Raw genomic sequence first — 18,359 nt, forward strand, 5'->3', positions numbered from 1 at the left:
CTCCTTCCTTTTATAGATGCAGAACACCGCCCTGCTATGACATACCTGCCACCATCTGGCAAGAGGTCCAGGGCTGAAGGTAAGACCAGAAGTATGCACCAGTTGCCTCTTGGATAAAAACAAGTAATTTTATACTCTTAAAATAGATTGAAGAAAACTATAATTCTACATCCTCTGTCAGAGCCATTAAAATGGGACTAGTAAACCTTTGGTTAGATGTCATAATCCCAGGCAATTAGGAAGAAAAGGACAGATGGGTCCACTTGGTACGGGGCGGGGGTGTAGAAGGTGGTAGTATTGCCAGATCACCTTTCTTCTATGCAGTGCTTCTGTGCGTGCCTGGATGACCTATCTAGGGCTGATGTGGAATGTAGGCTAGAACAGTAATTAATGCCAGCTCTTTAGCGGCCCTTTTCAGTTGTAGATCTCAAAGAAGGTGAGTTTCATTATGTTTTACAGAGGGGGTAACTGAAGCCTAGAGAGGTGAAATGTGTTGATGACCATTGCCCGACAAGTGGGTGACAGAAATCAGAGCAGAATGCACATTTCCTAACTCTCAGACAGGGGCTCTGTCATTTGCATTACAGTGCCACCCAAGGCACCATGGAATTCACAGATCCTAGAAGTGCTTTGAAATAACCCCAGTACCAAAGAAAAATATTGGTACTGTGAGGATGTGAGCTAAAAAGTTACAAGGCAAAGACCTCAGAGTTGGTTCCACCTTTTGTATGTACTCTTATTATTCCAGCAAAATAAAAGACAGACATGTGGAAAGAGAAAAGGTCTCATTAAAAGAAGAGAACACTTTGGCTAGATACCTTCCAGATACATTGCCCTGGGAAATAGAAATACATGGATTTCAGACAGTAATAAATACAAAAGAATGGTAATGATTTTGTTTTGACGAACAGATTTTATTTTTCTATTATCTACCTTGCACGTAGATGGTTAAACTTGCCAATCATTGGAAAAGGAAGTCTTTTATCAATCTGATGCAAGCTTCTCATTGCGCCCTAGTCCTAGATAACTTCTCAATTCATGTGTGCCTTGAAGTGCCTTAAATTTTCCTCACCTCTCCAGGTCACTGCAGGTTTTACATTAGACTGAAGGAAACATTTTTATATAGGCTTTTGTCGTAAGTTCTGACTCACCAGACTCCTTTTATACTGCTCTGCTCTTACGAAGAACCACTGAAGTGACCATTCCTGGCTGCTTGGGTAATGTCAGTAAGGTTTTATCAGCAGAGATGAGGAAAGAACTGAACAACAGATCTGGGCTCAATAGGTGTGTATTCAGAATACACAGCCCTTCTTTGCTTCCAAGAGTACAAGAGAGGACATTATAAACAAAACACCTGAGCTTCTGGGACTTACACTGGAAACAAGGCAGCTTCTAACTTGACTGAAATATTGGGAGCACAAAGGTAGCTTAAAACCACCGTTAGCTACTCCCTGAAATACACAGAAAAGGTAACCAAGAATCAACATGATTTAGTACTTGCAGTCCTTTTCAGCATATGCTGTCGGGCTTACTGGAGAGGTGATAAGTGTGACATCTCCCAGGGTGTCCCCATATACCTGGATGTCTGAAATCAAGCTATGCATGTCCCAGTATAACACTTTAAAATAACAGTGTGTTGTAGCAATGTTGGCTGCATTATGTAGAGACAATGGCAACATTCTCAAATTATTGTCCCAGAACATGCACACCGCTTTCTCAAATCTATCTGCTTTTCTTGTTTAGTGGGAGAGAGCCAGCGATGCCATGCAGAATCACTGTTTACCTACTTGCAAACAGGTGAGAGAAGAGCAAATGGAAAAATGTGGTTTGATAAGGACTTTGTGGAACTAACTTGTCAGATGTACTGGCCAAAAAAAAGCAAAAGGATTATACTAACTTTTTCCTTAGGCTTGAATACAGGCAGTGATGTACACTCTCTTTTCTAAGCGTACCAGGAAATCTGATATTTGCTTCTCTTGATTTTACACATTTTAAGCCACACACATATCTGAAGTATTGTATATTAATAGTACATAAAATAAACAGTATTTTTCACAGTTACACTATGAAATCAAAACCTATGTAGTAATTCTGCGGGGAAAAAATCATTGGCAGTGAGGAAGGGATCTAAAAATATTACAAAGCAGAAAAACATAACAAAGACCAGGCAACTTGGGCAAAACTGGAAAGGCCACTAAACAGACAGAACTGGAGATGGAAATCAGGCATGTTTGAGGGCTGCCAAACAGGTACCCCTGGTAATTCATGATCAAGAGAGACTGTTCCATTGATAGAGCAGTATTTTCTCTTCCTGTTGTCACTTATAATCACCGAGGAGAGAAAACCGACTCTAGGTGGCAAGGTGTCCCACCTGTTTTCAACACCTGTCTTTGATCAAACCAAGATGGCAAAGTGACATAAGACAAATCCCTCCTGAAGTGCCTAAAGTACATAAACATGCAGTATGTAGTGATTCACATACCACTAGAACAAGAATGTTTGCTTGGAAACATAGCAGATGGCGAGTAAAACATCTGGAGGACAGTGAACGCTTATGTAACAGTATACAGTCGAGATTGCCGTTCTGTATGCGAGCAGCTGAGTGGATCCGAGCGGCTTGCTTCTACACTTGCAGGCTGTTGCTATGGCATTTAAACCTTTCTGTTCAAGAATGATGTGAAGAAAATAGCACAGCTCCCTGCACAGTAAGGGTTAAGTTTCTATATCTAGTTGGGGGGCAGTGATCTTGCTTTTTTATTTTTGATCTAGTATTTCTCTGTCATGAATCAGCAACATGCTTCTTGCCATAAAATAACAGTATGCATTAAATTATCTGTAGCATTGTCGATGCTTTGTTGCATTGACATCTGTATAATTAGTAGTGGGCTGTACAGGAAACATAAAATGACACTTTATGTACATAAACAGATAATCATGGATCAATTTTAGCAGCCTGCATTACTGTTACCTTGTGCTTTATGCTAATTGACATGGTTAGGCACCAGCAGTTAAATGGGTCCTAGCTGACTGGTTCTGACACTACAGTTGCCAATAAATTTTCAAAGGATGTTATTAGGATAAAATCTTAACTATATTCCTAGTAATAAGGTACTTCAGATTAGCGAAACTAATAATTTGAAAATGCTGTCATTTAAAAATTAAACTTATGTATTTTCTGCCTTTTAATACATTTTGTATCATCAGACAGCCAAACTATCGTGGTCTCTTTTGTTTTCTGTTTCTCATAGCACACAGAGTGCTGTGCCTAGCTGGCAGCTCTGCTGGGAGAGCTTTGTCAGAAGCAAAAAGTTTTTGCTGAAATTTCAATTTTAATAAAACCAACTCTATTTGTAATAGGTTTATAACATTAATTGGGACCTGTCATACTTGTTAGTGCCTCTCTGAAACATAGCTCTAACAGAGAGATACAGAACACTGAAATAAACTGTGAGGAATAAGAATTTAATAGCTACCTTAAGGATTATATCACATAATCATTACAGTTCACGTGAAAAATGTAAAAGGGAATATTTTATTGCTCTTAAAACATTCATATATAATATAAAGGATTGAGTCTTATCCTACAGTCCTGCCACATAAACTTTTTGGACTCAGCAGCTTTCCTGGGGAAAAAAGAAAATCTACGAGCCTAGACTGTTTTAGATACATTTTTTAAACTAAAAATCAAACAAAACAAAACAAAAAATTCCTATATGCATAGGGGGTTTTTATGGACTTGTTTTGTTCAAATTTTTATGAACTTCATGCCACCTTTTAGATAACCCTCTTCTACAGATGTCTGTCCAGGCTAGTAAACAAATATTGCTCTATGTTTTGCCTCTGTTTTTAGGAGCGGCTTTGGGTTTCACTAGTGTGCTTTGTTACAGGAGCCCAGATTCTTTGCACAGTGCTGCTGATCAAACCTGGTGCCTGGAGCCATAGTCTTGCAAGGATCCTCAAAAAAATAGACCTAGAAAAATTCATTGTGGTTGGAATGAAACACATAAACCTGGAACCAGACATTGCCTTAGGACTCCTTTCTTCTGAAGTGAAACAGGTTTGTTAAGAAACTGGCAGATCTGTGGTTCTGCTTAGGTTTAGAGTGGGGAAATATGTTAGCTAGTGCATAATCCATTCCTGAAAAAACCCAAAAATTCCCATCCGGGATTTCTGAGTTTTTGTTAGAAGTGAGGTATAGAGAACGTTCAGATCTGTACCAGTATCAGACACAAAGAAAGCTGTCATGCTGATGGTTTCTTTCATCGCATGCCATAAAGAAGCAGACCTGGTTTCTCCAAAACAAAAATTTGGAGGATATGGGCAATACAGACCTCCCAGAAATCTGTTTAGTAGCTAATTTACAATGCCGACTCTTTAACTGCAAAACAGGTGTCCTCTCTTTCTTCCCCAGGGTCATTCCAGGTAGGGCACATCTAAGGAGCATACCACACCCCTGCATGTGTGCCTGGTTTTCCTTCTATGTGTTTAAACCTGGGAGCTGGGAAACATTCATACATTCATTGCAGTGCCAGAGAATATATACCTCTGGAGCCCTCTTGCCTTATATTACATTACATATACAGCTGAATCTCTGTTCCAGGACCATGTGTTCAAGAGTCTGTAAAAATGACCTGCAAAGAGAGAAAATTGAGTTACTGTCATTTCTAGTGTCTAACAGATAATAAAGAGGGTTCTTAAATCTTGGGGCATTACGAGTTTTTGTTAGATAAAAATAGGTTTATGTTTCTTCTCTTCTGTAGCATTGGAAATTATGTTGTTCCCAACCTGAAATATCCTGAGACGAGTGTAAAGATATTGTGAAAGCCAGGAAACTGAAAGCTGAGCATTTTAGAGTTAGATTCCACACCCCCGCACCCACCTTGGAAAAAAAATATCCTGGTTATTTGATTGCTTTTATGAAGACCTTTAACCAATTAAATTTTATAGAAAACAAGCCTTTAAAATCGATACTGCTCTTGGGTTAAGTTGGGAGAGTTTATAGCACTCTCTTGTAGAATTTCTTAATAGAGTCTTCCAGAAGAAGACAGGAACATGCCAGGACAGCGCTCTAACATAACCATCAAACAGGAACAATTAATACTTTCTGCATGACAGCAAAGCAATGGAGCACAAGCATCTGATTTTTAAATATTTACAGACCACTGGTAAGAGGGATATAGTGGCTATTAGAGTTGATGGGGAAGTGCTTTCCAATACAGTTTTTAATCATACAGCTAAATACAAAAATGCTTAGTTAATCATCTGAAACAGAAAACATTTTAAAAAATCCGAATTTCTACCTTAGGCAGTAATGTAGATACATGTGGGGTAAATTTGAAGAAAGGTTGTTTCATGAAAATTTGCTCTTATTTTTTGAGTTCTCTAACACATTAGAGCAGCTGTTGAGCATTGATTTAGTTTCCTTGAAGAGCTGGTGACTAATGAGTTTAAAAATTACAGAATATTGGGATTTTGTTCATGGAAAAAACAGCAGGTTTTGAAAGTGAGAAAGCAGAGATAATAGACTGCCTTTGGCAAGGGGGGAGTGGACAGTAGGAAACTGTACAGGGGTTCCTTCTCATTTTTAGAACACAGCCGAAACTCTTTCACTCATGAGGGCTGAAAAAGACTGAGCTCCCAAGTAGGCAGATTTTCAAAAAGCCTCAGCATGCTTCAGGGACTGGGTTATTTTGAAAATCTGGCTTGTAAGTATTACAATGGTGGGGGCAGAACTATTTTTCACAGCTAAATTTCATATAAAGCATTTGAATTGGAGCAATGTTCATTTTTCGATCTGTTTCTCAGTTTAGGGGACAATTGGGATACAATGCTGTTTTTAAAATGAGGCTCTTAATATGGGAACAAATTGCTGAAATTTAGCCTCTCCTGTTGAAGAACATGGAGCCAGTGTGTCTGACCCTTCTAGAAATTCTGTCCAGGGCTTTTTATCTCCTCCTCACCTGGAACCTGATCCAAAATCTACCTCCAAAAATCTTTAGAGAACTCCCATGTGCTCTGCCATTTGCCAGTTTGTTTTGTGTACTTAGTACTTGATAGCAGATTTGGGGTTTATTCACTGGTAGCAAGACTACCTAGCACCTCCTTCCTCTTTCAAATGTATTATTTACATGCATGTTGACAAATATCCTCAGCAACATGATTTCAGACATGATTGCTTTTTCAACTTAAATACTAACATTCAGCTTCTAAGTAGCTTTTGGCCTTTGGCATACAATAAATAATGGATTGGTCTGCTGTTTGCTGAGGTTATCTAATCACAGGAGCCATGATAATACTTTTTATCTGAAGTTTAATAATAATTTAAAAAAATAAAGGTCAGGTGAATAGAGCTGACATTGTCTTCTCAGCTCCCAGAATGACCTGATCGTGTTCAGACTGTAAGAAGCAACTGCTCCCAGAGGGAGTTCTGCCTGTGGAGGCTGTATCTCCTTTCTGTGCTTATCCAGCAGATCCAGTCCTGCAGAGATTCGCAGTTTTGGCTGCTAGCTAGAAAGCTTGATTTTACAGTGGGACCCGCTCATTCCGTTGGGGATTACCTGATACAATTGCCTGCAGTAGCGGGTCACTAGACTCAATATCTTGACAGATTCCCTCCAGTCGTATCTCTTGATTCTAACAGTAGAAGCAGAAGGAGAATTTTGCTGCTTTTTAATCCTGTTAGTCCTCCAGAGCCAGCACACAGCTGGAACTTCCTCTCTGTGTGCATCAACAAAATTGCTCACTGAATTCAAGTCAGCTGCACATGTGCGATCTCACCGCAGCTGCTTGGGTGTCAGCAAGGACATGGTTTGAAGACAGTGCGGAGGCAGGATGTAAATAAAGGCATCATTTGGCTGGCAGAGTCTAGAGCGGATGTGAGGATCTATCAGAAGGAAAGAAGTCACCTTGACTCACTGACATCGTCAGTAGCAATTAGAAACATTGTCTTTAACCCACAGTCTGCAGGTTTGCTGGGGAACCACTGAAAGACAGGAAATGGAGACAAAAGAGTTTTGTTACGTAGATCCAAAAGCACTGTTTGGAAGCTCTGGAACAAATAATTTCATTTATTATGGTCTAACAGAAACTATGTCTTTGAACATTTTCTTTTGCAGATGTTTCTGACATGAATGAATGTTGATACATTATATCCAGTCCTTTTGAAAGTTTTCATGAAGTCATCATCACTGTTTTTCATCTCCCAAAGAGAAAGCCCTTAGAAAAGTGGATTATATACACATTTTTTTAAACTAACAAAAATTTTCAAGCAAAAAGGGTTTATTTTGTATTATACAGAACTGAATTCATGTCAAAATGTTGCAGTATACTATGACATGCTGAAACTCTTCATCCTCATTTAAACAGAGCCTGTGAAACTTTCCTGTACGTTTCACATGTGCAGTCATGTGATGTGACTGACATTGTAGGGTTTCCTTTGCCCTGTATTTCCATGGGGTGGGAGGATTGACAAATACAACAACTTCTATCAAATACCTTACGTAACTAACCAATTTAAGAATGGGGGGCTTTCTTATGGATCATTTTGTGTTTTCAAATACAGGGGAGAATATCAGGATTGAGCCTGTAGTTTTTAATTTATACCCTACTTCTTAGAAATGCAGTTTAGGAGGCAGGCGAGTGAGAGAAGATTTGGGTCAAAGTCAGTGAATGGTTTCGTATGATAGAAAAGCAAAAGACGCCTTGAAGTAATTTATCTCCATATTTTTAAATGAAATGATGGGATTTTCTTTTGGAAATGTTTTATCTAGAGAATTGCCATACTCTGGTGCTTTTAGGAGATTAAAAAATAGAGGAATTAAAACCTTTAGGGGGCTGAATGATGTGATTCAGCTGAATCAGACAGTGTTTTTCCCCCTTGTTTTAATTTCCTCAGAAATTGGAAGAAAGTAAATAACCATGGGTTGGTTCAGCCAGCGAGCTGAAAATGCTGTTGTTTGCAGGCTGTACAGAACATACAGCGCTGGCATGGAGCTTCTCTGCAGCACGGGTGTTACTGCACTGTGGAGTGCAGGGAGCCAGAGCTGGGTGCTCCTGTCACCTTATTAAGATGAAGGGGGCAGGAGGAGGCAGCCTGCAGCTGCTACAAGCACCCTGATGTTACGCTCAGTGGAGACATGTACAACAAGCCTGGCTTTCCAAGGTTTGCTTAATTAAAACAGTCAGCAAGGCTGTGAGTGCTTTGCTGCCCCTTGGTAGCCTCCTGCCCCAGGCACTTGCTACCTTTCCATGTGCTTCTCAATCATTATGTCTGTCTCCAGCCTACAACTCAGACTCTTCTCACTGGTGCAGTGGTTGCTAGTTATCGTTGCTACTCACCCTTAGTTAAAATAAAGATCCCAGGGTGTTGTTCCTCTTATAGCTGTGCAGGCCACATCTCTGCTCAGGAGTGGTCACAGGCCAAGCGGACTACACTTGGAAAAGAAGCAAAGGTTGAGAAATTTGTCATGGAGCACACATCGGTGGCAAAGCCAGAAGGGCGAACTGTCTTTTTCCAGCCCCTGTCTAGTGCCCTGTCCTAAACCTCCTTGTTTTAAGCTTGCTATTTTTGTAGTCCTGATCCTAACTAGTGTATGAAATTCTACCACCCTCTGGGAGAAGCTAGGCTGTAGCAGCAGGGTGGGTGTGGGGGTCCTTCCGTTTGTGAATTCAAAAAGAAAAGTTCTGGTATTTGTAATCCATCATCTTATATCAGTGGAAGAATTAAATGTGGCTCCTTATCCCAGAGCATTTATGACCCTGTTGATATTGCTAATGTCCACTGGTTCCACCCTATCCATATGTCACACTGAAGGTACTGTGAAAAGGATATTGCAAAGTTCAGCAGTAGGCAAGTAAACTGCAGAGTAGCAATTTGTTTTTGTCATTACCCCCTGAAAATGAACACCTCTGTACCTTGTGTGTACAGATATGCAGAATGAGTCACAGCACAAGGCTTTTCTGTCTTTTAGAAATAGGGTTTTGTTTCCTTTCTTATTAAAAGATTTTAGGAAATTACTGCTAAAGTTGTATGTGTAAAAACTACCACTGGCTGATCTATGACCATGGGGACTAAAGCCACAAGCTGCTATGGCTTAAGCTCAGTGCTTAATTTTTTCTTTAGCTCTGTGTGGACTCAGGGTGGGAACTAGACCTCCTATTTACCTGGTGGATGTCACAAGTACTGGCTTGGTGGCCATGGTATATACTCTGGAAGCTCTCCCTGCAGAGACCACTAGCATGTATATTACAAAGAGGAGAGAAATCAAGGAGTAATGGCAGATCTGTTTGCTTCAAACAGGGATGGGTCTAGCCAAAGGAAAGCTGGAATGTACCCAGCGCTCACCAACACTGCTCATTATAACCTGTTCCCTCCCTGTTATTTCTTTTCAGGATCCTGCTGGTTTAGAAGCTCATTGTACCTACCTTACCTCAGGCACCGCTCTCGTGCTGTGTCTTCAGAGGCCAAATGCTGTGAAGAAGCTGATAGATTTACTAGGGCCAGAGGATCCTAAACTAGCCCAAGCACTAGATCCGTTCCTCTGGAGGGCTCAGTATGGCATCAGCACAGTCCAAAATGGATTTTATGGTAGGTTTTTGTAAAAGAAAAGTCTGAAGGCTCAGATATGCCAATGGAAAAAATATGTTATGTACTGTTACCTCCTGCATTGTCAACACAGATCTAGCCTTGGCAGGCAGTAGAGACCATTATTCCCTAGAAAGCTTTCATTGTTTTCTTGGTGGCTGAGCTGAGTATGTTCAAGCTATGAAATATTCTCCCAGAAGATATATTAAAAAAAGGTTTCTTCCCAGAACAGCCCTAGATCTGTCTTCTATCAGAACAGATTTCCTTTGATCTCTTCACTGCTTGGTCATTTTGTACTTTTAGCTTGGTTATTTTGTAATTATCCCCAAGAACCTATCTGTCTTCTATCTGCTTGTGTGTCCTCTCCTGATAACTTCATAACCCATTAGCCAACTGCAACCAGATTTCACAGAGGGATAAAAGACTCCAAGATACTGAGTTCCTGTAACATCTCAAAACATTAATGACTGGCTAGGGAGAGGTGATCAAAAATTGCTCTCACTGAGGAAAGCAGGTAAACTCAGCTGTTTTCCATTCGGAGAAGCTCTTGCCAGCTGGCACATCAGCAGAGACACATCAGCAGAGGCACATCAGCTAGTCAGCATCCTCAGTGTGCTGAACCAGTTACAGTTCATCTGCCAGGGGGGAGGGATCTAGGATGTTGTAATGTGTATGGTGGACGAGTGGGACGGGAGATAGCTGAGAGTGTGGGTGAAGGATGGGAAAATGGGAAGTATTGCTGGAGAGAGTGGTCTATAGAGAACCAAAGGTATTGCTGGAGAGGGCCTAGGTTATTGCCACAAGGAAGGAAGCATGTAATTCAAAAACTCACGAGGAATTAAGCATCATTAGTTCACTGCCCATGAATAGCATTTTTCCTCAGTGTGGTACCAATTGTGTGGTATGTAGTTAAGGGAATAGAAAAGTAAAAGTAATAGTTTCTATAAACACAGGTGAGCTAACAGGCACTGTATGCCTTCATGTTCCTGAAGAACTTTCCTGTCAAGATCCACTGGATTAATTGGCTCTTTCTATTGTATTCTGTGCTGTCAAATCACTCCCTCTTTTTGTCCATATCAAGTGGTCTTTTGAGGAGAACTGGTAGGGAATGAAGTAGTCACCATGTACAGCTTGGGGAAGAGAATCAACCCCTTGATGTAGAATCTTTTATTATCAGATACTATGATAATTCTTAGGACCAAGACTAAACTGAGAGAGAGATCTCACCATGATTACTCACACGATCTCATTTGTGGGAGTAACTGAAGAGCAGCATCTACCTACACAAAAGAAATGGTCAGGGCTCTTCAGCCAATACTTTTCCACTATGGGCCCCTACTTCTTTTGCTCTTAATCTTAATGGACTGTGTATCCAGGTTGCCTTGAGAATGAGAACTCATCAGTCATGGCTAAGAATGGGTAATATACACCCAAAACTTAAGATACCCGTGCTACAGTTAGAGCATCCCTAGCATAACTCAGTTAAAGATTAGTTTGTATTAGCAAGAGAGGCTGAGTCTCATCCTGTCTTTCATTGGAAGTCACAGAGAACTCACTGTGTTAGAGAAACCCTCATATGTCTGCTTAGGGATTCCCTTCAGACCCCTGCTTCCTTCTGAGACTGGGCTGAGCACAGAGCTGAACTGGTTGGCCACCACCTGCTTTCTGAGACCAGGTTGTGCATTACATTGGAGCCAGCTATATAGTTGGCTCACAAAGGCATCCTTGCACACATTCAAGGAAAATGGATGCAGCTGTAGCTAATGTACTCAGTAATTCTGACTCAAGAGTCTGATCCAGTTGCTATGCCAGGGAGGTGTCTGTCCATAAGGAAAGGAGTGTTCATAACCCCTTGCACCTCCAAGAGCTTGTCCTTCAATAAGGGTGAAACATTTACCTACAAGTTAAGCAGGAAGAGCTTAATCATTGCATGAGTAATCATTTGGGGGACTGTGGAAGACCATATTCCTTTCCTAGGAGGCAATACGAAGTTTTCTTAGTTTTGCTCCAGCTGAGGAAGGTTTGTAGTTAATGCTGTCTTGCTGAAGTAGAGCAAATTCTAGCTGTGTGTTTCCTTGCAAAGTTATTGGGGAAATTCAAGTAAGATAAAGACCAGGTTCCAGTGATACAGTCAAACCAAATACTGTACTTTTAATACTCTGAGGCTCAGCTACAGAAGTAAACCTGTACTCATCTCTTCTGGGTCTTACACAGTCATTGTATAGTACTTTTTGAACCCAAAGAGCTCTTGCGCATGCATCTTAAACAGTCTTATACCTTGAGCAAAGTGAGAGTAAAATGTTGCTAGCTTTGGGAGCATTTGTGTCTTGTAATGGCATCAATGATTTAAACAAAGAAGATTTGACATAGAGGTATATAAAAGATACAGCACAACTTACACACTGGTGACTTCTGCAATCTTAGGATTGTTAACTACTGCATTAAGGACTCTGGCTATACGATACCTAGAATTATGAAGTTCAAACAGGGCTGAGAACTCGAAGAGCAGACAGACATGATTCTTTGAATGGGCAGCCTGCAAAGGTGGTAATATTTCAGAGGATATTTGCATTTTGTGTATTTGTATCCCAGGAGTATGGATCTGTGCCAGCACATTGACAATCTATCTGAACTCCAGTTATATAGAAATAGCTTTTCCTTCTCTAATGTTTTCCAGCTATAAATCTCAAAACATTCCGAGTAATGCTTTGTAACACTGTTGCTTTATAGGGAAATATTCAGATGCTAAGCCTGGAGGGACCTCTCAAGTCACTGAGTTCAGTTAATTCTCTCGCAGTCATGTATTCCCTTTCATAAGTATTCACCCCAACTGGATGGTTGTTACAGAACCTCACTGCTCTGATAGCTAGAAATCTTCTTATGTTTTCACTTAAATATAGTCATATACAGTTTGTATCCATTTGTTCTTGTGCCAGTACCTGTACTTTAATTTTAAGTAGTTCTTTTTTCTTCTCTGACCTTTGCCACCCTGATGTGTTTACTAGAAATCAGATTCCTTCTCAGTTTTGTGTCATGTTGGGTCAAACAAGCCAAAGTCTTTCAGTTTTAACTCTTCAGATGATTATCCATTGCTTCCATGATCCTCACATTCTTTGTACGTGTCCAGTCTCAATTTACTGTTTGTGACCACAGATAAACAGAAAAATATACTGCTATCAGCAATGTCTCATACTAATTCTGATTTCTGTTGTAAATCAGAGCCCCCAGCATCTTTGAGACTTACATTATTGATACTAAGCACAGTTGTTTTACTAACTAGTTACTCCTTCCTATTCTGTAAGACCAGCCTGATGTGATCTAGAAGCAAGGGAACAACAATGGGGGACTGGAGCTGGTATTGAAGAGTTTCACAGGCTCCTTAACACGATTCCCTTGACTACACTGTTAGGAACTAGAAGGAGTCTTGTTTACATGAAGAACAAGCTGAGCAATAATAGGATGGAATCAAAATACCAAGAAGGCAATGGAACTATTCTAAATATAATGGTTTTAAATGTTTGCTATTACTGTACAGAACAGCTGGCCTTTAAAGCAATTACTTCAGTAAGTTGCACATCATCAATCTCTCAGAAAGATGAGTGTGAGTCTAGAGAATGTTTAATTCATGGCCTGAGAGAATCTTCTCATTGTATTTATCTCTCAGGCTCCAAATCCTATCAAATAGCTGTCCGGGATATGAAGCTGTTTTTCCCAGAAGGGCTGTGCTGCGCCGAGTGTCAGACATTAGAGGAGGAAGAGGTAGGATTCTGCCCTTTCCTGAGAAGTATCCTGCTGTGTCAGAGCAATGGTTTTGGCCCTGCTATCTCATGACTTCTTTCCTATTATGCTTTAGATAATGCTTTTTTTTTTTGCTGTTTTTCACCAGCTGCCGAGTTTTCCTTCTCCTGTTGATGTTCCTACCACAATATGCTAACTTTGTATTGACCCAGACAGCCTCGGTGGAAAAGCACTTTTTCAGATATGTTTGTTTAATAACCTGTGCTGTAAATTCAGGAGGGCTCAGGGCTCATACTTTAGAAGCAAAGTTCCCAGATAGAGTCAACATCACTTTGGAAGCAGGTCATGGGGAGGGATAGCAACATCATCGATGATTGCTGAGATACTGTTGGCCCAGAGGCTGTTTTTTTTAACCAACTTTTCTCATGTAGTGTTCAGCAATGGAGATGAAGTGGGACCACTGATAATGTAACTCGCTGTTTGCTGAATGTCTCCCACAGAGTCTGTATACATCCACGTGCACACAGCATGGAGCACTGCCCTATCTGTGTGACAACGGTGTTGTCCCTTGTACCCTGCCAGCAGAAGTAGCAGTCCACAGCAATGAAAAGGGTGGGGCTGTCTTGTGTAAGACATCTCATGCTATAAATTACTGGCAGTTTACAGAGCTGCTGGCTGCCTGCATCCTTCCCTACCCACAGACAGAGGCATAAAGATTTGGACTCTTGCCTCTTGGCTTGCATTGTAGGCAGTGCTGAGAAGCCTACCGGTACTGGTGTGGTCCATTCCTGCTCATCTGGCCCTTCACACTACGTAGCTACTGGTCTCTGATTCAAACTACTGTAATTTGCCAATGGCTAAAATGAAACTGTAAGTCTTTCCTGTTCAACTAGTTTTGTATGTCATTTCTACTCTGATCATTTTCTTCTCAAAACCAGAAATGATTGGGTCATGCCCAACGAAGGGATGGAAGTTTTGGAGCCTCCGCAACTCAGTCCAGAGCATCATGACTGCACTGTTCTGGGACAAATGGATGTGCCAGTTCATTCAGAGACAGAGGGGAGATGCTACACACTAGTGTGACCCTGGATAAAGTTGTCAGACACTCACAGTCCTTGAGTTTCTGGCCTTGAAAAGCTGGGAGCAGAGACCTTAGACAGATGTCTGGATGTAGGACCTTTAAAAGGATGACAAGATACTGTACTGAATTAAGCCTCAATAACAAAAGAATGCATGCAAAGTGGTTCTTGTATCTCCAGACAAGCAGGTGTTCTTTAGGCTGGCAATTACAGAAGTACACAACACCACAAAAGCTTCACAGCTTGCCTGAATCAATTCTTAAGAAGTGTTATCCTTTCTGATTAGGTAATGTTGTTCACATGACTTGCCTCTCTCCCTCCCTTCCCTCCTGCAGATCTATAACCTGAAACGTGACCCCATAGTCAGTTTGGAAATCAACAAGCAACGCAAGATCATAAAACGTGAAACAGGGGGGCAACTCAATTTATTGGGCTCCGAGCAACCATGCAATCTTGGTAAGGAAATGCATAACTCTTGTTATAGATTGAGACTGTTACTGATTAATTGGACAGCAAGACAAACCATCTGGTGGCAGCAAGATTTGGTATTGATGTCCTTTCAGAAGGGAAGGACAACTCTGAGCTGCAAAGAATAGTTCCAGTGGAGTTCAGCCATTTAACTGTTTACCAGCCAGGCCCTTCCGCTGCCAGTGCTTTCACAGGTTTAAATATAGGGCTGTTCAGAAGTGCTGACCTTATCACCAGCAGAACAACAAACACTGTCAACACAGGTAGTGTAAGCAACAGTGCACATTTGTCTGCTGGGCAAGACAATGCGTTTCAACACCAACTTGGCCATGGTGATTTGCATGTCCATTCAAAGCTTGCCACAGGAGAGGCCAAGACACCGTAGTGATGGGCAATTGCGAGACGTTTTGTTCTGTGAGTAGATAAATAACAATTTATGCAGAGAGTGCTTTTGGCAGTGTGGACATCTAACTCTCGGGAACTGGACTGAGATCTCATTCAATTCCCACTAGCTGCTGAATACCTGCCAACTCAAAATGACTTCCAGTTATTGCTGGTCTGACTTTGACTTGAAGTTGAAGCTTCAGCAAGCCTGTCAGTTCCCTCAGATGCCTACACTTTCTCTGGGCCTTTTCTGTTGATTTTACTTGATAGGCATGTATACAACACAGGCTGTGATGCAGCACCATATATGTTAGGAGTTGTAACTAACACATGGCGATGCTTCCATGTTGGGTTACTGTGGATTGATCCCAAGCCTTTATAAACAAGCAGTGACCAGGTAAAGCATCCCTGTGGTGTTCACAGGGGAGCAGACATGTTTGGAACTGGGTCATTCTCATTCCTGCAGCTTGAGTTCTGATGTGACTGGCAAGCAGGAGGGTGGGCAGCTGAGAAAATGTTCCTGTGCTATGCCTGATTGCTGCAGTTGTTAATCCCAGCAGTAAAACCACAAGATTGTTGTGGACTGGCAGATGAGTATGATAAAAATGCTACAGAGTTACAGACCATCACCTCCCACCTTAAACCCTTACTGATCCAGGAGTTTTGGGCATTGGCCCCATACCAAAAGATGCAAGGAGGATGGTAGTAAGTCAAGGCCTTTGCCTTAATGACAGCGTAACTGCTTGGTAGGCACCAAGTTACTTTTGTGTAGGGGGTCTCTGAAGGAGGATTTTTCCCAAGGTAGTTATCAATGAATTCTTTCCAGTGTCTTATGTTAGCTTTGGGCTGTGCCCTACACGTGCTTCATGATCATTACAAAAATCACAAATCCTCAGGCAAGTTTCTTTTCTTACATTGCATGCTAGTACATTGGAGGCTGGCTGCATGAGGGTTTAAGACTTAACTGATGCATACGGAGAGAGGTGAGGCCTGTCTCAAAATGTTACTGACATTCCCAAGCCATGTATGAGTCCTGAAAGGAGACTGGCAATTGTGTGTATGTAACAGGAGCTTTATGAGATGACCAGGCTGTTCTGCATGTAGCTTTCTGACCTTCTCGTCTGGGTAGCTGTAGAGATGTGATTACATTATTGTGTTTCCTGTGGGTATATCAGCTCAAGCTGTGTTCAGAGCACAAAGCTGCAGTGAGAGGAGACTTGCAGGTGTTCCCAGTCCAAAATATCCTGTGTTGCTATTGCCAACAGGCAGGGTGTTTTCCCCAAACAACTTACTGCACCATGGGAAAGGACCAGGCCTGTATCACAGGTCTACTCTGACTGAAGTGCTCCTTGATTTTTCGAAGAAATTGCAGAAAATAAAATAAAAGAAATAGCTTGTTGTGGAGAGAGCGCAAGTATTCTGCAAGCTTTGTACAGCCCAGTGTTAGGAGCAAATCTCAAAGTATGTGTCCCTAATTTCCTGCTGCATGAGGATCTGTTTGCTTTGAAGATGTCTAAGCAGAGTAAAAAGGAAACCAGTGTACAGCCCTGATGTGTTTGTGTCTCAGAAAATGTATTTCAAAGAGTTACTGCCCTAGAAAAGCAAGCACACGTGATCTCTGAACTGTCAGGCACAACACTGGAGGCTGCACCTCCAGCAATCCAGACACATCATTCACTTCATGGTCTCATCTTGAACACTAGAGGTAGCTCTTGCACACAAAGAAACCTCTCCTTTCAGCAAATAATTATCACAAAGCTGCTGCCTACTGGACAGACAGATTTATCATGAGGAAAATATGACATACATTAAGCCTTATGTATGCTGATCAGAATTACATTTTGGATTATAAAAGCAGCTGGATTAACAGATTTCTTTGCTTGGAAGAAATTAAATGGAATAGTATCTCCTGTAGCAAACCAGCAGCTGTCCTTGTCTGACTCCTGAAATGGGGTCACTACTACTGTCTTGTGATCTCCAGATACATACACATAGGCATGCAGCAGTTTGACAGTTCAGGAGGAGCAATCGCATCTGTGAACATCCCAAATGATATAACAATGCCTAAGTGCCTCTGATCTTCCAGTTAGTTGTCTGTGGTGGGGAAGAATTACTTAGAGGACTAGCAGTTGAAGGGGGTAGATATAAAATAAGCATCTGTTGTGTTTTGATCTTTTCCCATCAGATCGGCCATTGCTTGATAACCTCTGCCAAACCACTTGCCTCGTATTGCCTGGGATAATCCTTCGGGGTTCAGAACACCCACCTTATGTTGAACTGCTTGACCAGCTTATTGGAAAAGATTTCACAGTGACTGGAGTACGCCTCACTGTCCTGGATGCACCACAAGCTCACTGCATCTCTGAGACACTAAGCAGGGCAAAGTGCAGTGTTGCAGCAAAGGTATGAAACAGCTGGAGTTGTGCTTTGCTTCTTTCGCACAAAAGGAGAGCCTTTTAATGCCATGCTGTGCTAAGGTATCCAGGTGAGCTCTGAGCAAACTTGCTTTGGTAGCAGTATTAGCACAGCACTGCATCTGAGCTCTAATACCACTGGTAAGTAATGCGGGCGACATGCCTTACTAGCTAGTCCCTAACTTGTGTTCCTGTATCTCCACTAGCTCACTGACACCTAACCTTGACGTCAGTATGTGTGAATGGATCCTTAATGTGAATGGCACATCCCCGTTAAACATTTTATTCCATACACCTATCAATGTGCAGTTGCTGCTATTGTGTATGTTCTGCTGCTGTATCCTGTTTTTCCAGATAAATACAGTTCCTATTTCCCTTTCTCTAATCGCACCCCATTAATCCTCTTCTACAGTGCTAAATAACCCTTCCACTTTTTGGACTGTGCCCTGGAGTCCTGGGCAGAGATTTCATTTTGCTTCTCATTTAGTTGGTGCTGACAGCTCAAGCTGCACTCCAGCACGGGGTTTGAGCAAGTGCTCATGGGGCTTAAACACAAGATGTGCTTCTGGGGTGAGCAGATACATTGCTTTACATCAGCACTGTATCTGGCCCGAACTGTTTTTCTCTTTGCACTTGGTGTAGGAGAAGCCCACCATTTCAGGAACCTTACTAGGGCAAAGCAGTAAGGTAGAA

The 18,359-nt window shown here is 41.5% G+C and overlaps 1 protein-coding gene across 1 annotated transcript in view; it reads left to right on the forward strand.

The window, feature by feature from the left end:
• The window catches only part of DNAAF8 (dynein axonemal assembly factor 8), a 96,795-nt gene that overhangs the window by 70,133 nt on the left and 8,303 nt on the right, over window positions 1–18,359 (forward strand). Inside the window, exons 23-29 of the mRNA XM_075719014.1 lie at window positions 17–79; window positions 1,744–1,797; window positions 3,888–4,057; window positions 9,391–9,586; window positions 13,248–13,342; window positions 14,736–14,856; window positions 17,438–17,655. Of these exons, the coding sequence (XP_075575129.1) occupies window positions 17–79; window positions 1,744–1,797; window positions 3,888–4,057; window positions 9,391–9,586; window positions 13,248–13,342; window positions 14,736–14,856; window positions 17,438–17,655 (917 nt within the window). The remainder of the gene's footprint in view (window positions 1–16; window positions 80–1,743; window positions 1,798–3,887; window positions 4,058–9,390; window positions 9,587–13,247; window positions 13,343–14,735; window positions 14,857–17,437; window positions 17,656–18,359) is intronic.

This window comes from Pelecanus crispus, chromosome 11 (assembly GCF_030463565.1).
Source record: "Pelecanus crispus isolate bPelCri1 chromosome 11, bPelCri1.pri, whole genome shotgun sequence".
Taxonomy (NCBI): Eukaryota; Metazoa; Chordata; class Aves; order Pelecaniformes; family Pelecanidae; genus Pelecanus; species Pelecanus crispus.